The sequence below is a fragment of the Saccopteryx leptura genome, chromosome 4 (assembly GCF_036850995.1).
Source record: "Saccopteryx leptura isolate mSacLep1 chromosome 4, mSacLep1_pri_phased_curated, whole genome shotgun sequence".
Lineage (NCBI taxonomy): Eukaryota > Metazoa > Chordata > Mammalia > Chiroptera > Emballonuridae > Saccopteryx > Saccopteryx leptura.
The window spans coordinates 91,172,741-91,190,694 of NC_089506.1; the positions used below are offsets into that span (position 1 = coordinate 91,172,741).

Below are 17,954 nucleotides of genomic sequence, written 5' to 3' on the forward strand. Positions count from 1 at the left end.
GTTCACTACAATGTGTACTTAATGCTTTTGAGTAAAAAAATGATTCAAGAGTTCTCTTTCTGTCTATCCTCATTCTTATTTCACTTGTGTGAAAACTAAGGTCCAGTAAACTCCTCAAGGCTATGTAACTAGTTAAGGATGAGTTTTATCATTACTAGGTCAACCACACATGTGAATGGTTGATTTTGGGCAGATAAAATACATTATGCTCACTTTCTTAAAGATGGCGCTACCCACGTGGAAGCCCGTTGCCCAGGTGATATTAGTTGCCCTTGTTGTTTGGGATGGGCATGATTATGTTAATATGTGTTGGGGGCGGGCTTTCATGCCAAAAGGTTTTAAAAGGAACAGAGATCATGTTGTTCCTGAGAAGAGGAATTATGTTCTAGAGGAAAGCAAAGTAAGGCCACATGGAGGAGAGGAGAAGCAGCCAAGATGGCAGAGTGCTGAAGGAGAAGCCAGTTTGTGCAGAGAGAAGGTGGTAAACAGGTGAATGAGGCTGGTGAGGTTAGAAACCTTTGATTCTAGGAAACTTAGATAAGTCAGTGGCTTTGGGAGCCCTGAATGGAAAGGGAAGTGTTTTCCCACTATGTATATTTTTTGCCCGCTGGGTGCAAACTAGGATTAAAGCTAATGGGCCACCAGTTCTTGGCTCCATTGTTTCATTACTGACTGTCCGAATCTAATGCGAACCTGCATGGGCCGGGCGGCTGTGATGGTGGCTGTGGCTACTGGCTTTACATTGATCTAGTTGTTTTTTGAAATATACTATTTCAAAGCACTCAGCTAGATGTTGTAAGCTCTGTGCCTTTTAAAAGGCATTAAGTGATGGATTAAATGTTGATATTAGTTTTTAAAATGCCAGGAACTGTTCTTTATTTTTTTTAATTAAAGTATAGTTGGCATACAATATTATATTACTTTCAGGTGTACGACATAGTGATTCATCACTGGTTTGTGTGTTGAATAGGTCAGCGTAGCATTTGAATCTGTTACACAGGAAATCGTGGGAAAATCAGGCTATCTAGTAGGACAGCTATTTGTTTCCAGGAGTGTGTTAATTTTTACGTTAATAAGTTGTGTGTGTGAATATTTATGGTGGCACAGAATTGCTCCCATTCTTCTATTGTATGTTAACTTATTTTTCTTCTGATAGTGATGTAATATTTAGTTAAGGTAGAATTTATAAAAACAGTACATATGTGGATATATATTTATATACATACTTACACATACATATTTTAAAGTGGGAGACTTGGAAAAGAAGCAAGTAAATAGGGCTGTCCCCAGTTAGGTAGGCCAAGAATTAAATCCTGATAGGCAGAGAGTGATTTTATCTCTCTCTCATGCATGTCTGCTCTGAATGATTCCTCCGTTGTAGGGAACACTAGCAGATTACCTATTAGTCTTTGTTCACACCGGTACTCCTTACCCCAGTTAGTACACGGAACCCAAGCTCACTCTCTAGGTATGGCTTAAACTTCAGCTTCATTGATTCTCCTATCTGACCGCATTCCTTGGCCATTTCAGATATGAATGGGCCCTTCCTGGTCTTCAAGTCTCTATTCTTTCTTTCATTCTGTATACCTGTTTGAGTTTATTTGATCAACTTTTTAACTTTAGGGGCTAATAGCTCACAAACTGGTGCTCTTAGACCAGATCACTCCTCTGAAGTTTCAAGGGATTCTCAACAGTTTATCACATCTGAAGGGATAAAAAAATTGCTCTTGGTGAGCAAAAATGTACTGTTGTTAAATGGAAAGCACAGGGTATACATGCAGTATATAAACATATGTACCGTGTCCCTGTGGTTCATATATTCCACAGGGACAGACAGTTAGGGGGGAAATGGCTTATAAAGCACCTTAGCTGCCAGTAATGAGAAAAGGTGTGAGGAACACTGTTCTATACCTATATAAATCTATGTCCTTTTTTGGACATTTCCACTTGGATGTCACTTAAAAACTTCAAACTGAACGTATTCATAATGGAAATGATTCTTTCCATTGCCCACCCTAACCAAATCTGTTGTCATCCTTCCTGACTGTCTCTGCTGAGGGCCTCCCCTGGGCTCCAGGTGCTCTGTCCCGTTAGCTCTGTTCCCTCAGCTTTGCGTCAGCTCAGGCTGTCAGCTCTCCTGCCGGCGTTACTGCCACTGCGCTTTAAATTTCTCTTCCTGCTTCTGTTGTTACCCTGACTCTCATCTTTTATCTGTGCCACCCTACAGGGAGCTTTCTGAAATGCACACCTGGTCATCTCTCATTTGTTTAAAAACTCCAGACCTTAGGGATGAAAAGCCTATTTCCATTGCATGGCCTCCCTTCCTTTTATTTTCTTTATTTTCTGTCTCCACATTTATACCTTTGCCCTCTCCGACACACACATGTATTTCGAAGTCAGACTCCTCAGATGTGCCATTTTCATCCTCCTCTGACTTTTTGCGAAAGCTGCTCCTTCTGCCCGTGATACTGAGCTTTTAACTTTTTTGCTTCCCTTCCTTAACCCCATACAACAGGGGTCCCCAAACCTTTTACACAGGGGCCCAGTTCATTGTCCCTCAGACCATTGGAGGGCCGACTATTAAAAAAACTATGAACAAATCCCTATGCACACTGCACATATCTTATTTTAATGTAAAAAAACAAAACGGGAACAAATACAATATTTAAAATAAACAAGTACATTTAAATCAACGAACTGATCAATATTTCAATGGGAACTATGGGCCTGCTTTTGGCTAATGAGATGGTCAATGTCCGGTTCCATATTTGTCACTGCTAGCCGTAACAAGTGATATGACGTGCTTCCGGAGCCGTGAGGTGTGCGTCCCGCGTCACAGGAAGTAGTACTGTACGTGAGCGATGCTGTGATTTTCCGCGCCGCCACATACAGTACTCCAGGAGCATAGGATGCGGATCACTGACCACCAATGAAAGAGCTGCCCCTTCCGGAAGTGCGGCGGGGGCCAGATAAATGGTCTCAGGGGACTTCATGCAGCCCATGGGCTGTAGTTTGGGGACCCCTGCCATACAACTTCCTCTCTGCCAATGTTCAGTTTAGATACCATGTCCTCCAGGTGTATTGTCATTAGTTTTACTATACTATTTGTCACGGCAGGCAAATCTGTATTTTCTGGTTCTTAGTCTTTCCACTAAATAGCTTCCCGAAGAAGGACTGTGTCGTCTGTTGTGTGTCCGGCTCCTGCAGAGTCTAGTGGGCGTTCTCTCAGTGTGTACCACATAGACAAATGATTGGCCTCAGGGAGGGGCTTACGGATGTTTCAGGTTATTGTTTTTCTAGATACCAGTTTTTCACATAAAATGTCTCATACCAGGTTGGATTAAACTTATTCCTTCTTTTCAGCTAGTGTTAACAACTTTGACCAAACAACATGTAAAGAGAAGGTTTTCAAAAAAAAGAAAATTGGGAGGTTTTCAAGTATTTAAATATTTGCTTTTCAAAAAATAGAACTGATTTTACAACTCATTTAGCCTTATCTACAAAATGCAGTATTAACGTTATTTAAACAGGCAGATTATCAAAATATGTTTGACTCTGTTTTTTCTCCCTCTCATCCTGTTTAGCTAAAGGACACCAGATCAGCAGATCAGAAAACAACACTACTTCATTTCCTGGTGGAAATATGTGAAGAGAAGTACCCTGATATCCTGACTTTTGTGGATGACTTGGAACATTTGGACAAAGCTAGCAAAGGTTTGTGTTTTTATAGAAACATTTCACTGCTCTGGATCTTCAGTTCTTAAAGACAGAATGGAATACCTTTTATTTGAGCAGGTTTGATACTTTGTCACAGCATTTTCATACTGAATATATCGTTTTAAAAATAAAAATTGTAGAACATTTGTTTTATGAATGGTCACTTGGAGCTATGAGTTTAATTTGATTAGCTAGTGAGCCCCTATATTCAGAAATCTGATGTTTGCATTTTAACCCTTTGAAGATACCTGCCAGTCCCACCGTTGCTGCTGAGCCTGTTCCACTGGGGCTACGGTCATGCTCCCTTGATTCAGTGTCATTCATGAGCACTTGGGGACTGTTAATGTATCTGAGTCAAGCACTAGTAATCAGTGTCCCGTTTGCCAAGTCCTAAATCTGTCTACTCACCTTGCAGGTGGAGCCTGCTTCCTCTGTCCTAGAAGACAGCAAACTTCCAGTGATTCTGTTTACTTCTTTCTAATGTTCAAATTTTAACCTGCTACTAGCCTCTTTGTGGACTTAGATCAGGTTATAAAGGGTCATAGAAAGGATAGAACCTAACATTAACACTCAGTTATAATATGATCAGATGCAATTTTTTGACCACCTGAAGGGTCTAGTTTTTATTTGTATATCACATTGATCCTATGGGGGAAAAATTTTAATTGGCTCCTAACAACCAATTTATGAATACACATTTGTATGACTATATACAAATGCCTGGGTATAAATTCACTTTTATCACTCCCTACCACCTTTAAATTATGTTTCCTTCAGTAAATGGGGATTATAGCACTTACCTGCAAAAAGGCATGAGGTTAGATGAGAAGTTCTCTGACATTTTTTCTTAAGATGTATGTTTCTTTAAAGTGTGTATCTCCTACACCTGGACAGGTGTGTTGCTGGTGCTGGAAATATTGTTATGGATTTTTAAGACCAAAACTAAACTTTCAACTTGACTTTTCCCTCCCGAATCCCAGTGATCTATGATGTAATTACTTACTTTGCCCTATGCTACCTGTAGATGTCCATGATATAAGAAGACTGTGTGTGTGTGAAATTTAAAAATGAAAATCATTCTAATTATTTTCTTATTAAACAATGGGAGATAGGGCCAAGGAGCATAGAAAAAAATAAAACATCAAAAATAACTCAATGATACTCAAAATAGTTAAGAGATTGGCTCTTTTAACTTAGGGGAGGAGACATTCCCAAAATGGGATTGCTGAAATTTTGGAATAGAACATGAATTTAAGGGATGAAAAAGAATTGAAAATGACTGCTCTTGATGAACATTAAACTTGATAAATAACAGAGTGGCAGCTGACAAGTGGCGCCGAGTGCCTGAGATCCAGGGGAAGTTTTCTTCCTGGTGAGAAGGCCGTTGAGCACTCAGTGGCCCCTGTCAGCATTAGGTCTATAGCAAGAATCCAAGCAGCGCGGACATTTCCTGCTAATAGTGTGTGTTTCTGATCACTTCACCATCTCTTCTGCTGGTTCTGAAACGGAACAGGAAGCCTGAACTTGCTCCTCTTTCAGGTACGTTTTTTATTGTAGAATTTCTTTTCTAGCAGCTTTTGCTTGGAAATTAGGTTTTTGAAATATCATTTATCTATCATGATTCATTTGATAATAGTTAAAATTCTGTACAAATAGTACGATATTTTGCTTTTGAAATCTACGGTTTTCATAAGGGCTTGCAGAGTTGTAACTTGGTAATTAGAGTCTTCTGTTTGTTTTCCTTTTCGGTATTTCTGCAGGGCAGTCTGGGGCCTAGGGCTTTCGTTTCCATCTGGTACAGCAGAGGAATGCATATGTGAATGGGTCCGCAGATACCATTAATGTGTCTCACAGGGAGCAGCTGTCTTTATATTGGAAATAGAATTGCCATCACTGAGATAATTTTTTATAGTGTAGGTGACTGTTGAGCATAATTTCTTTCTATGCTTATATTACGCTGTTAATGAATGAGATTTTAGAGGAGTAAGTGTGATGTTTTGGATGAAATAGTTGGTTTGCTTTGGAGGATTTCAAGGCTTTTATATTCTATATCATTATTTAAAAGTTTCCAGATTTGAAATCTCCTCAGTGAGCTATCAGATGAATTAAAAAGTACCTTTGTTTTTGAGACATAACAAATCTTGGCCATTAGGTACTCCTGGACCAGCAGGAGGAACTTCCACTGCAACTAATGAGCTTACCCATATGACAGTTTTCAAAAATCTACTTCATTAGAGCTGTTTCTTTTCTAAGAGATAATAGCTTGCGGCTTATCTGTTGTACTGCAGTGAAACATTTCAGGTCATTATTGTGTCTCTGTGTACCATTGTGAGAGTTCTTTCCTTTCTGGGCTTCTCGGGGTTGAACACATTTTCCCTTGTCTAAACAAGTGAAGTTAATGAACGCTAATCTCTGAAGGGTTTATTGATTATTTTACATCAACTGTTTCATTATAAAATGGCAGTGGTATTTTATTAATGAATAGGAAATATGACAAAAACTGGGGGGGTCTCTTGGGGAACGTTAAAATAAAGCAGAGGTACAGTTACAATGTTATCTTTTTCAGTTCTTTCGTTTCTAGGGTGATCGTAGCTCTAGCATATATTTCCATTATTCCCTAGAAAGTCAACTCTGAATTCTAGAGATACCATGCTAGTTCACGCTGTAACTTACTCATTCATTTACCAGACATATGTTGTATGATTAGACTGTGCTAGAAACTGTGCTCTTGTCTTGCTGCTGCTCTGAGGTGCAGTTTCTGTGTCAGCCCAGCTCAGGCTGCCTCGCTCCTCTCTGGCTTCTGTCCCAGCTGGCTCCCCTTATCCTCAGTATCCTTTACTTCCTCCTCCTCTTCTATGTGGGCTCTAAGCATAGCTGCTGTTAATAGCCTCACACTAAGTCCTTCTCTTTCTTTCTTCCTATAGTTTCGGGTAATGTCTTCAGTTCCAAAAGTTTAAATACAGTCATAACGTAATGACTTACAAATTTATGTCCAATGCCTTCCTTCTAAGCACCACAGTTGTATATTTAACAACTTCCTTGCCATCTGCAGCTACATCTCAATTTGTAGGTCACAATACGGCATAAAATGTGGCTCTTGATTCCTAGACTCTTAACCTCTCTTCCCCAAAATTTAACTACTTGAGAAAATCCTTCATAGCCCCCTCTTTTTTCCTTTTTCTCATTTGCCCTGTCTTTGGTAGCCTGTCCGTGTCCCGGCCGAGAACTATGTGGTCGAGTCTAAGTTAAATCTGCGGGAAGCGGCATCTGTGGCCTAAAGTGTTGCCTAGTCCTCTCCTTCATCAAGTAACAAAGTCAGAGTCACCTTTCTTGGTGCTTTTTCCTGGTCCTTGCTGGGAACCTCACCTGAGTTCCTTGTACAGTGCTCCACTTTGTCCTTCAGGATAAATCATTCCAGAAAACCGTAGACCGTATTTAAGAACTCCTACTATATGCAAGAGACCATTCCTGGGACTGCTGGGAATGTAACTACCTTCTAGAGAAAGGGCCATATTCAGTGTATTATCAGAGTGGATTTAATGATTGCCCATTTTTATTCTTGTCACTCTTTTCTGTTTCTACATTGTTAGCTTTCAGGAGCCTTCTTTGATGTGTGTGTTTGTTTTTCTCTCTCCGTTTTATAGACTCTCTGCTTTTACAGCTTTGTTCCCTTTCCGCCAGCAACTTCTTTGTCTGACCCTAATATATATGTCTATTCAAATACATCTCCTGGTTTCCTCGTGACTTTTCCAACATTTTATGATAAATGCCTTACTAAATTCCAAATGTGTATCTTTTATTCACCTACTGTGAACGCTTAGAACACTTCAGTTCCAGGTGGCTGCCACCTGGCAATGGCATAGTGTTTGAACATTTCAAATTCATCTGCTGCACCAAGCCGAAAGCATTTTCACAGGCCTCCGTTGACCCCCTTTTTCTGTAGGCTTCCAAAAACGCCAATTAAAATTTTAGTGAGTTTGATATGTCTATATTTGTAATACTAAGTATTATTAATTCAGTTGCATTTTATAGTCTAAGTGTATATTTTCAATGCATTACATACAGTGTGTTCGTAAAGTCATGGTGCACTTTTGACTGGTCACAGGAAAGCAACAAAAGATGACAGAAATGTGAAATCTGCACCAAATAAAAGGAAAACCCTTTTCTGTAGGATGATGTGGCAGCATGTATTCATGTGCAAATGATGACGTAACACCGTGTATACAGCAGAGCAGCCCACAGCCATGCCAGTTGAGATGTGGACGGTACAGAGGAAAGTTCAGTGTGTTCTGTGGCTCGCTAAATTTGAATCCATGACCAAAGTGCAATGTGAATATCGGCGCGTTTATAATGAAGCGCCACCACATAGGAATAACATTACTCGGTGGGATAAGCAGTTGAAGGAAACTGGCAGTTTGGTGGAGAAACCCCGTTCTGGTAGGCCATCAGTCAGTGACGAGTCTGTAGAGGCTATACGGGATAGCTACCTAAGGAGCCCTAAAAAATCTGTGCTTGAGCCCACATCAAACTGCACTGAATAGGTATGAAACTGGGAGAGTTTTCCTTTTATATGGTGCAGATTTCACATTTCTATCATCTTTTGTTGCTTTCCTTTGACCGGTCAAAAGTACACCATGACTTGACGGACACATTGTATTTGTCATGCAAAAACTTAGCACCATAAGTAACTTTGTGTTAGTTGGAACCATTATATCATAAAGGTAATATGTTGGGACCTCATAATTTTGTGAGATAATTTATTTCATGTTTCAAATAAATTGTAGGGTATTAAAGTTTTTGAAAATACACATTAATGTATAGTTCTCTCAATATAGTGAATTTGACAGAAAACGTTGCCAGGGGGAGGGGAATTTATATGAAAATAATTTTGTTAGAGAAGACAAACATGTAGGATATTGCTTTAGTTGAATTTGTGAACGAAGAGCAAAAATAAATAAATAAATAAAGTATGCTGTTTTGGGCTGAATTCTTTCCCAAAACATTGAAGCCCTAATTCTATATCTTAGTATGTGACTGTATGGGAAGATAGGGCTCTTAGAGGTGATTAAGTTAAAATGAGACCTTTAGGGTGGGCCCTCATCCAACCAGACTAGTCACCTTACAAGAAGAGGAAACTTGGACATATGAAGAAACACCTGACATGTGCACACATGGAAGACAGACCAGGTGGGAATGCAACGAGAGTGTGGCCATCTGCCAGCCAAGGACAGAAGTCTTCAGAACAAACCGAACCCACTGACACCTTATTTTGGATTCTAGAACTTTGATAAAATAGATTTTTTGTTGTATAAGCCACCCAGTCTGTGGCATTTTGTGATGGTAGCCCTAGCAAACTAATACACTAACTTTCCTTGCTTAGAGTGGTTTGGCTACGGACTAGAGTAGCATATGCTGATGATTTTTTACTTTATCTGATCAGTTGAAGAACCAGTCATAGGCCTGCTTTGCTGAATGTTCATTCACTAGTAATCAATTAAGAAATATCAAAGGTTCTTGTATAAATCATGAATTAATTTTAAATAATTACAAGTATGCCTCAATTCCCTTTTTTGAATAGACATGACGCATAAATTGGCACATGTAAAAGGAAACACTACAGCATTCTTAATAAATATATTTATGAATATTTACATTTAATTTCAGGGTTGTATCTGTGGCATCTTCTAGCTTTTATTTCTGAATGCATTTATTTAAACTGGGATGTACTAAGTCACTTGGGGTTTTTCTTGCCTTTTACTCACAATATCCCAATGTATATTTATTTGCCATATATCCCTTTTCTGCTAATATAATAGTTGTAATTTTATTTTAAGCTAATAGCTGATAAAGGCTAGTTTCACTGAATTGTCTTTTGACACTTTTCCAAAAGGGGAGAAGTGAATAGATGGTTTTGCCTATTCCTTTTTCTTTCACTATCCTTTGGAAATAGTTTAAACATATGGCATCGTCTAGCTGGGTAGCACTGAGTTTACAGGTAGATAATAGAGTAACAAGCTATGTTTGTAAAGCTAGTCTATCATTTCTATGTAGTTAGGCCTTGATCTAATTTGATAGTCTGTAGCCATCTATTAACTAAGCAATCATAAAATAATTTTAATATTATTACAAGCCACATATAAAAAAGGTAAACTTATTATAGAAATGTAATTGACACATAGCTTTGCATAAAAACAGTACTTGTAGAGTTAACATTTAACATAAAAAGATATGATGAAATTCAACTGGGCCATTCATAAAGTAATGACAGGACTTATGAAAAATATTTACAGTGCATCATGAGCACGTATACTGGTAAGGAACCACCAGGTCCAAGTCATCTGATGAACAGCATTTTGTTTTAAATCCTGCCAGCTTATTTTCAGGGATTATCTATGTAGAGTTGACATCAGAAGTTTAAATTGGGGACTTTCATGCAGTATTTTGTAAAAGAAATATAAACTAGTTTGGAAGCAGCAGAATGGACTATCGAAGGAACATAGCTAGAATCCCTGGAAGGGTGAAGGATTCTGTAGACTGACGTTGAAGAACGCTGGGCATGGAGGAACTACTTGCAGCAAAAGATTGTTTTTTGAGATACTGAGCTCGGAACATTTCCTGAGTCGGCGCTGCTCAGGCTGATAGATGATGATGAAGAAGAAAACCACATCAGGAAGACCTCTATATCTTTTCGGAGGTTAGCAGACAGAAAGTGGCATCAATACTGCATTAATCTTTTCCAGAAACTAACAGTTTACAGTGTTTGCAGATTTGGGGCCAGCTACAGATTTGAAATAGCTATTCAAACAGTTCTATCAGTGTCACCTCTGAGCCAGAGCTAACATCAAGTAACAGGACAGGACCAGCAGTGACGGCCAAGGTCTTGGCGCTCTCTTAGACTGCCGACTGGGAAGCAGGATTTACTGCAACTCAGTTTTGCAGCATGAAGTGGGAAATTACAAACAAGGTAGATGAAAGAAAATTTCAGGTGAGGGCATTCTGAAGGATAGCTTAAGATAGCAAATTGGTATACCATAAAGAAATCTAAGCAGTGGCTGCAGCAAACACGTTTCTGACCATTGCTCACATGGCTGACACGGGACCAGATGGGTGAAGAGGCCTGGAGTTGATCAGATGCAGCAGGTAGAATTGCCAGCTGCTCCTCGACTGTGTTTATGCAGCTTACAAAATTTGGAATTGGTAGTTACATTAGTTTTGTAGGGCTGCTATAACTAATTACCACACTCGCTTTCTTAGAAGAACAGATTTATTCTCTAACTGTTGAGGAATTCAAAATCTCTGAAATCAAGGTGTTGGGAGGATTGGTTCCTTCTGAAGGTTCTCAAGGAGAACCCATCGAATGCCTCTCTTAGCTTCTAGTGGCTGCCAGCAATCCGTGGTGTCTTTCTGCCTCCATTTCATACTGCCTTCTTTGTGTCCCTGTGTCCTCATCTCTCCTCATAAGGACAGCAGCCATTTTATTAGGGCCCGCTCTCAATCCAGGGTGAGATCTCAGGATCTTTAACACATTCCCTCTGCAAAGATCCTATTTACAAATAAGTTGTGTTCTGAGCTGCTGGGTAGACATGGACTTTGGGGAGACGCTGTTCAACTCAGTATGGCCATTCTTGTCATCTCTCTGTAACCGATGGTGATAGCATTACCATTTTGGAGTGTTATGAAATAACTAAGGGAAATAACACTGACGAGTTGAATGGAAAGTGTTCATAGTTATGTTGGGAAACATTTGGGGGTTCCTGGTTGTTGGTGGTGAGCTATGGAACATCCTTTTCTTATGTCATCATAGGCAAATACTGAATCAGTTAAAACCAAAATTTATAATACGCCTTGTATTTAAGGAATTTTTTATTGACATTGACAATTACAATAACTCCAATAAATGATTTCAGTGGGAAAATAAAAGTATGATCCCAGTTAAATTGTCGAGGGATCGTATTGTGGGAGAGGCTGCTATTACTCAGAAGCTAGATGATTGGGATTCAAACCCTAGATCTGCCTATTGATAGAGGTATAACTTTGGATGAATGGATGAGTTCCTTATTCTCCCTGGGACTTAGGTTTTTATTTTATTTCTTTATTTCTTTTTTTTACTAATATAATGGGGGTTGTATAATTGTGCTTAAACAAAAGTTTGTAGTGAGAAGTAAATAGGTTAATATGTGTAAATAGTCATAAAGTTTGAATAGTACCTTGTAAGCACTATATAAATATCCTCTATATTTGCTATAGTTGTTATTGATGGTATTTTTTAGTGATTATTTCTTGTTGACATAGATATGCATATGGTGTCAATAATGGTGCAGGTAAGCATGAGTCTCTGTGAATAATATGGAATTCTCAAAAGTTATTTCAACAGATTACAGTGTGTCTTACCTGACACTTATGCAAGCTTTAGAATACAAGGCCAAGAACTTTATAGATTTATGTTATTGAAAAAAATTTGCAGTTTTCTAAAATTTAAAGAACAATATCCATTTGGAAATTGCACAAATCATAAATGTACAGCTCAATGCATATTCACCCACTGGGCACAATAGCACAGGGAATGGAATTTGGAAAATGAGTTCTATTTCCCCTCCTGTGCTTCAGCCTGACACTATTTTTGTTCCATAGTTTAAATTTTGATATAAGACTTATTCTGATAAAGGGTTTCTACTACTAAGTAACCTTTAAAAACGAGTTGTCCAACAACTCTTCACTAACTTAGAGGTTATTTTTTATGGAAGCCTTTGAGTGTTATTTAAAAGACAAATTTTTCAGCCCAGAATTATTAAGCAGTGCCATGTGGAAATATGAGCTAACACTTCAGATAAATGATATAAGTGATGGAAACATCTGAAAAGGTGTTTTTGCTCTCCTTCACAGGAAAACCTCAAGAAAATGTTCTCCTCTCAGAAAGGTCATCTTCGGTATAGATTTGAGTTGATCCGTAGGGAGACCCTTTTGTTATGTAAATATGTCTATCAATGTGATGGTGTTCTCAGCAGCTGTTTGCCAAAGTACACATTTTAAGGAAAAAAGAATTACTGCTCATTAATAGTTTTTGATATGCTTTGACCCTATAAAGAAAGAACTTTTCCCAAAGATTTCATTAAACTCTTGCTGCATAGTAAACACTGTCTTAGGCACTTGTGTTATCAAGGGTTAGATTTGACTTGGAGTGACAGAAAAAAATAAAACAGTGGCTTAAAGAAGATTCATTCATTCATTATTCCATGAATTGCTTATTTAATGCCTCTTCTGTCCCAGGCACCATGTGGGGTACTGGATAGAGTACATGAACACAAAGGAAATTCTCTGCTATCTTGAAGTTTGCATTTTTTTTTCTTGTGGGAGAGACAGAGAGAATCAGAGAGAGGGACAGATAGGGACAGACAGGAAGGGAGAGAGATGAGAAACATTAATTCTTTGTTGCAGTTCCTTAGTTGTTCATTGATTGATTTCTCATGTGTGCCTTGACTGTGGGACTACAGTAGTCCGAGTGACCCCTTGCTCAAGCCAGCTGCCTTGGGCTCAAGCTGGTGAGCCTTGCTCAAACCAGATGAGCCTGCGCTCAAGCTGGCGGCCTTGGAGTCTCGAACCTAGGTCTTCCACATCTCAGTCCGACGCTCTATACACTGTGCCACCGCCTGGTCAGGCTAAGTTTGCATTTTAGATTGCGGAGACGTACCTAAACCGAAGAAAGCAATCAGTGCATATTAAGTTAGATGGTTAGCTTCGGAATTCCAGGGCAGGGCTTTGAAATTTATGTTGAGTGGTCAGAGAGGCCCTATGGAGAAGGTGGCTATTGTGTAAAACTTGAAGGAGGTCTGAGGATGCTAGGCATTTGAGTATTTGAGAGGAGCACTCTGGCAGAGGGAAGAGCCAGTGTATCAGCCCCCAGATATGGAAGTAAGGAAGAGGAAATGTAATAGGAGATAAGGTCAAAAGGGATCTTATAGGCTATTATTAGCCTTTGTAAGGATTTGCCTTTAATCTGAAATTGGAAGCCATTAGAATGTTTTGAAGCAGAAGAATGACATCTGACTTGCATTTTGAAAGGATTGCCTTGGCTGTTGGGGAAAATGTTAAGGAACAGTGGCAGACCAGGTGAAATCACTTGAATGCTGTAATTATAATGCAGGGAGAGATAATGTTGGTTTGGACTAGGAGAAGGTGGTTAGTGTGGTGAGAAGGATTTAGGCAATCTACATTGAAGGTGTAACCAACAGGATTTCCAATATCATTGGATCTGTAGGATATGAGGGAAAGAGAGGAATCATAACACCATTCATTGGCTGAGATATTGGAGTAGCTTTGAGTGGGAAATTAAGAAGTTCCAATTTGAAAATGTGAGTTGAAGAGGAGTATTACAAACCAATGAACGATGTCCAATAGGCAGTATTGATCTAGACAGTAGAAAAATGTGCAATCCAGGACTTGTTAGGGTGCATAGTCTCCAGTAGCCATATATAAAAACTCACCTCATAATTTGCAAGTCAGTCAATCTGTCCTTAATGTTGTTGTAAAGTACTGCAATCCACGGGTTACATAGAGACACCAAGTCCAAATAAATTTTTGAGGACTTTATTAATTAACCAGCTAGCTACACGGAGCACAATCCCAAATCATGTAGGCCCTCTTGCTGTTCTAGACCTTCTTTGATATAAAATCAAGGAAGGAAGGAGCATGGTACAATAGTCAATTACTAACAAGCTTACAACATCTGTCTATAGGATTAGAAGGAAACATCTATTTATCTATTTAAAGGAAAAAGCATTCCCACACCATGAGATAACACAGTAGTGATAATTGTTTTACATACTCAGCAAAGACATTGCCAAATCTTCTAGTGTCTACCCCATCCCTGTCACCACAACAAAACGGTTAGCTTAGGATAAGGAGAGAGACCAAATGAAAATAACTTTACTAAAAGTGTTGGGGCTTGTTTAGTTTACAAGTTTTTATACATATATAAAATGTTACAGAATGCAGGTTTTTCAAGCAAGGGAATTGGGCTCATGATCTCTTTATCTAGAGCAGGGGTAGTCAACTTTTTTATACCTACCGCCCACTTTTGTATCTCTGTTAGTAGTAAAATTTTCTCACCGCCCACTGGTTCCACAGTAATGGTGATGTATAAAGTAGGGAAGTAACTTTACTTTATAAAATTTATAAAGCAGAGTTACAGCAAGTTAAAGCATATAATAATAATTACTTACCAAATACTTTATGTCAAATTTTCACTAAGTTTAGCAGAATAAATCTTTATAAAATAACTTATTATAGTTAAATCTATCTTTTTATTTATACTTTGCTCCGCTACTGCCCACCATGAAGGCTGGAATGCCCACTAGTGGGCAGTAGGGACTAGGTTGACTACCACTGGTCTAGAGCAGTGGTCCCCAACCCCCAGGCTGCGGACCGGTACTGGTCCATGGGCCATTTGGTACCGGTCCGCAGAGGAAGAATAAATAACTTACATTATTTCCGTTTTATTTATATTTAAGTCTGAACAATGTTTTATTTTTAAAAAATGACCAGATTCCCTCTGTTACATTCGTTTAAGACTTACTCTTGACGCTTGTCTTGGTCACGTGATACATTTATCCATCCCACCCTAAAGGCCTGTCTGTGAAAATATTTTCTGACATTAAACCGGTCAGTGGCCCAAAAAGGTTGGGGACCACTGGTCTAGAGGTATACATCACTCTCAGGACTCCAGGAGGGGAGGGTGAGTCAGAGTGTAGGAATTCTTTATTAAGGTACATAAACATTCTTTTCCAAAGGCTTTTAAGAGAAGAGAAGTGAAGGGATTCTTAGATAAGTTCTATCTTTCTTGCTCTGTAGTTAAGTTATGACTTACCTGACCCAGTTGTCCTTGCAAGCCAGGAAGCTCCTGCATCCTTCTCCCTCCATTCTCCACAGAAAGGAGGGGGCAAGAAGCCTGACTTTTCCTCTTTAAAATGGCGTTGCCAATACTAAGTTTTACAGTTCTTTGGCACCTTCCCACAGTATCTACCATGGAGCATGTGAACAGGAGTACCTTCTCCCATATACATGAACATAGAACCATTACCTGAGGGAGCATTTTGAACGTTGTTATACACAGCTCTATTATGTATGTCTTTTTTAGCATTACCATATTCTTGAACCTCTTATTTATAGATTTTATAAATATTTATAGAAAATTCTCAAATTATTATAGGAAACAATTTTCTATTAGATAGGCTTCTTCTACTGATATTGTTTCTCTTCTGAAAAGCTATTTTGCCTTTAAAACCTCTAGTTGAGGAAGATGAGGCTGCCTGATTCCCTCAGCGTGAGTGACACGGCGCAACAGGCCAGACAGGCGCCTGTTCATGGGTGTGCTTGGCGTGGCCTCTGCTTGCCGTCCCCCTTCCCTCTGCCCGGCTCTCTGGCAGATAGAGCCGGTTCTCTTGCAGTGTGATGTTAGCAGTCACAGCAAAACCTTCACTGCACGGAGTACAGTACATTAATTGGGGAATGCAGGTTGTGATGTTTTATTATATTGGTTCCATCAATAATCAGAACAGTGGAGGGAAAGGAAAGCTGCGCTGAGGAGGGCAGGGCACGTGGGGAAGAGAATCGGCTACTTGCAGGCTTTGTTTCTTTCACTTCACGTTTTCCTGTTATTAACTAAGCTGCAGTTTATTTTGTTTGTGCTTTTTGTACATTTTCAAAATAGAAATGAGTTTTATAATGGTATGTATTCTAGAACTTAGATTTTGTTTTAGCCTTTATTAATATTAAGAATTATTTTAGCCTGACCTGTGGTGACACAGTGGATAGAGCGTCAGCCTGGAACACTGAGGTCACTAGTTCAAAACACAAAGTCATAGGTTTGAGCACAGGGTCATTGGCTTGAGTCCGAGGCCACTGTCTCAACCCTGAGGTCGCCAGCTTGAGCCCAAGGTCACTGGTTCAGTCTGGTCATGTCATGTATGAGAAGCAATGAATGTTTAATTCCCTCCCTGTGGGGGCAAAAAAATTCTTTAATGCTACTAAAGATTTTGTCCATGGAATTTATTATTTCTAACTTGCATTTATAATATATTCTTATGATTTTATAAAATTACCTTTAGTATTAGAATCATCTAGGGAAAATTATTTTATTGGGAGCCTGAAATGCTATATAGCCTCTAGCTTCTCTCAGAAAACAATTGTGTCAACAAGTATAGGAAGGTTAATTTAGGTTGAATGTTTAAATATTTTTATGGTAATAAGTTTAAGCATTTTTAAAAGAAATCCATTTCTCAGAAATACATCATGATACTAAAGAGTGAATGACATTCTTTATAAACTTGTTATGAAATAGCAACCAACAACTCTGGGACATACAAACAATTATTTAATTACAAAGATTACTTGAATGTGTGTACTAATCTGTACTCTTCTTTCTTATTTGAAAGTTTAACCTGGAAAATCATAGAAGCCATCTTATTACAGATAGCCTATATTCACGATTGCTTTTAACTTAAATATTTATAGTTGTGATTTTAATTTTTATTCAAAGCTTCTTTAACACCTCTAGTATATAATTATCATAATGACAAGGGAACAAGTCAGTGTCTTAGATTTTAAGGTTTTAGATATTTAATCTATTGTATTTTCCCATTTCATTTTTAAGGCTTTTATTTCAAAAGGTTAAAGGTCCCTTCAACAAACAGTTGAGTGTCTATACTATGTTGTCACTGAAAACACACAGATGAATAAAATATGACATCTTTTCTTAAGGAAGTCCCAGTTAATTGGGAGAGAAAGACACATGAAAAAATAAAAGTAATCGAGTGTAGTACTTGCAAGGATAAGGTAACTACCAGGTATGATGTGTAGGGAGGTCAGCTCCAGAGGTCTGGCTGGAGCTTTTGACTCTCCCTGTAAAGTATGAGAAGGGGTAACTTAGGAGAAGCAGGCAGGGCAAACATATTACATTATCCCCAGTGTCGGAACATAATGGAAGAGGAGGTATAGGGGTAGGGGAGTATACGCAGGATGTTGTTTTGAGAGTAAACTGTGGCTGAATGTAGGTAAAGCCAAGCCTACATTGTGGTGGAGCTCAGATGTGTACAGTTTACTGGCTGGTTTTAAGCAGGGAAAGGACATCTTGAAATTAATGTTTGTCAGGAAACCCTCATGCACAGTGTGGAGAAGGCACTGGAGAACAACAATAGGCGATTAGAAAGCAGAGGAGAGTTAAGTGTTCCAGATGACTTGAA

The 17,954-nt window shown here is 38.8% G+C and overlaps 1 protein-coding gene across 2 annotated transcripts in view; it reads left to right on the plus strand.

Moving 5' to 3' along the window:
* DIAPH3 (diaphanous related formin 3) overlaps positions 1-17,954 on the plus strand; it is a 522,354-nt gene that overhangs the window by 307,740 nt on the left and 196,660 nt on the right. For both annotated transcript variants that reach the window (XM_066380803.1, XM_066380804.1), the window contains one exon: positions 3,585-3,714. In XM_066380803.1, the coding sequence (XP_066236900.1) occupies positions 3,585-3,714 (130 nt within the window). The remainder of the gene's footprint in view (positions 1-3,584; positions 3,715-17,954) is intronic.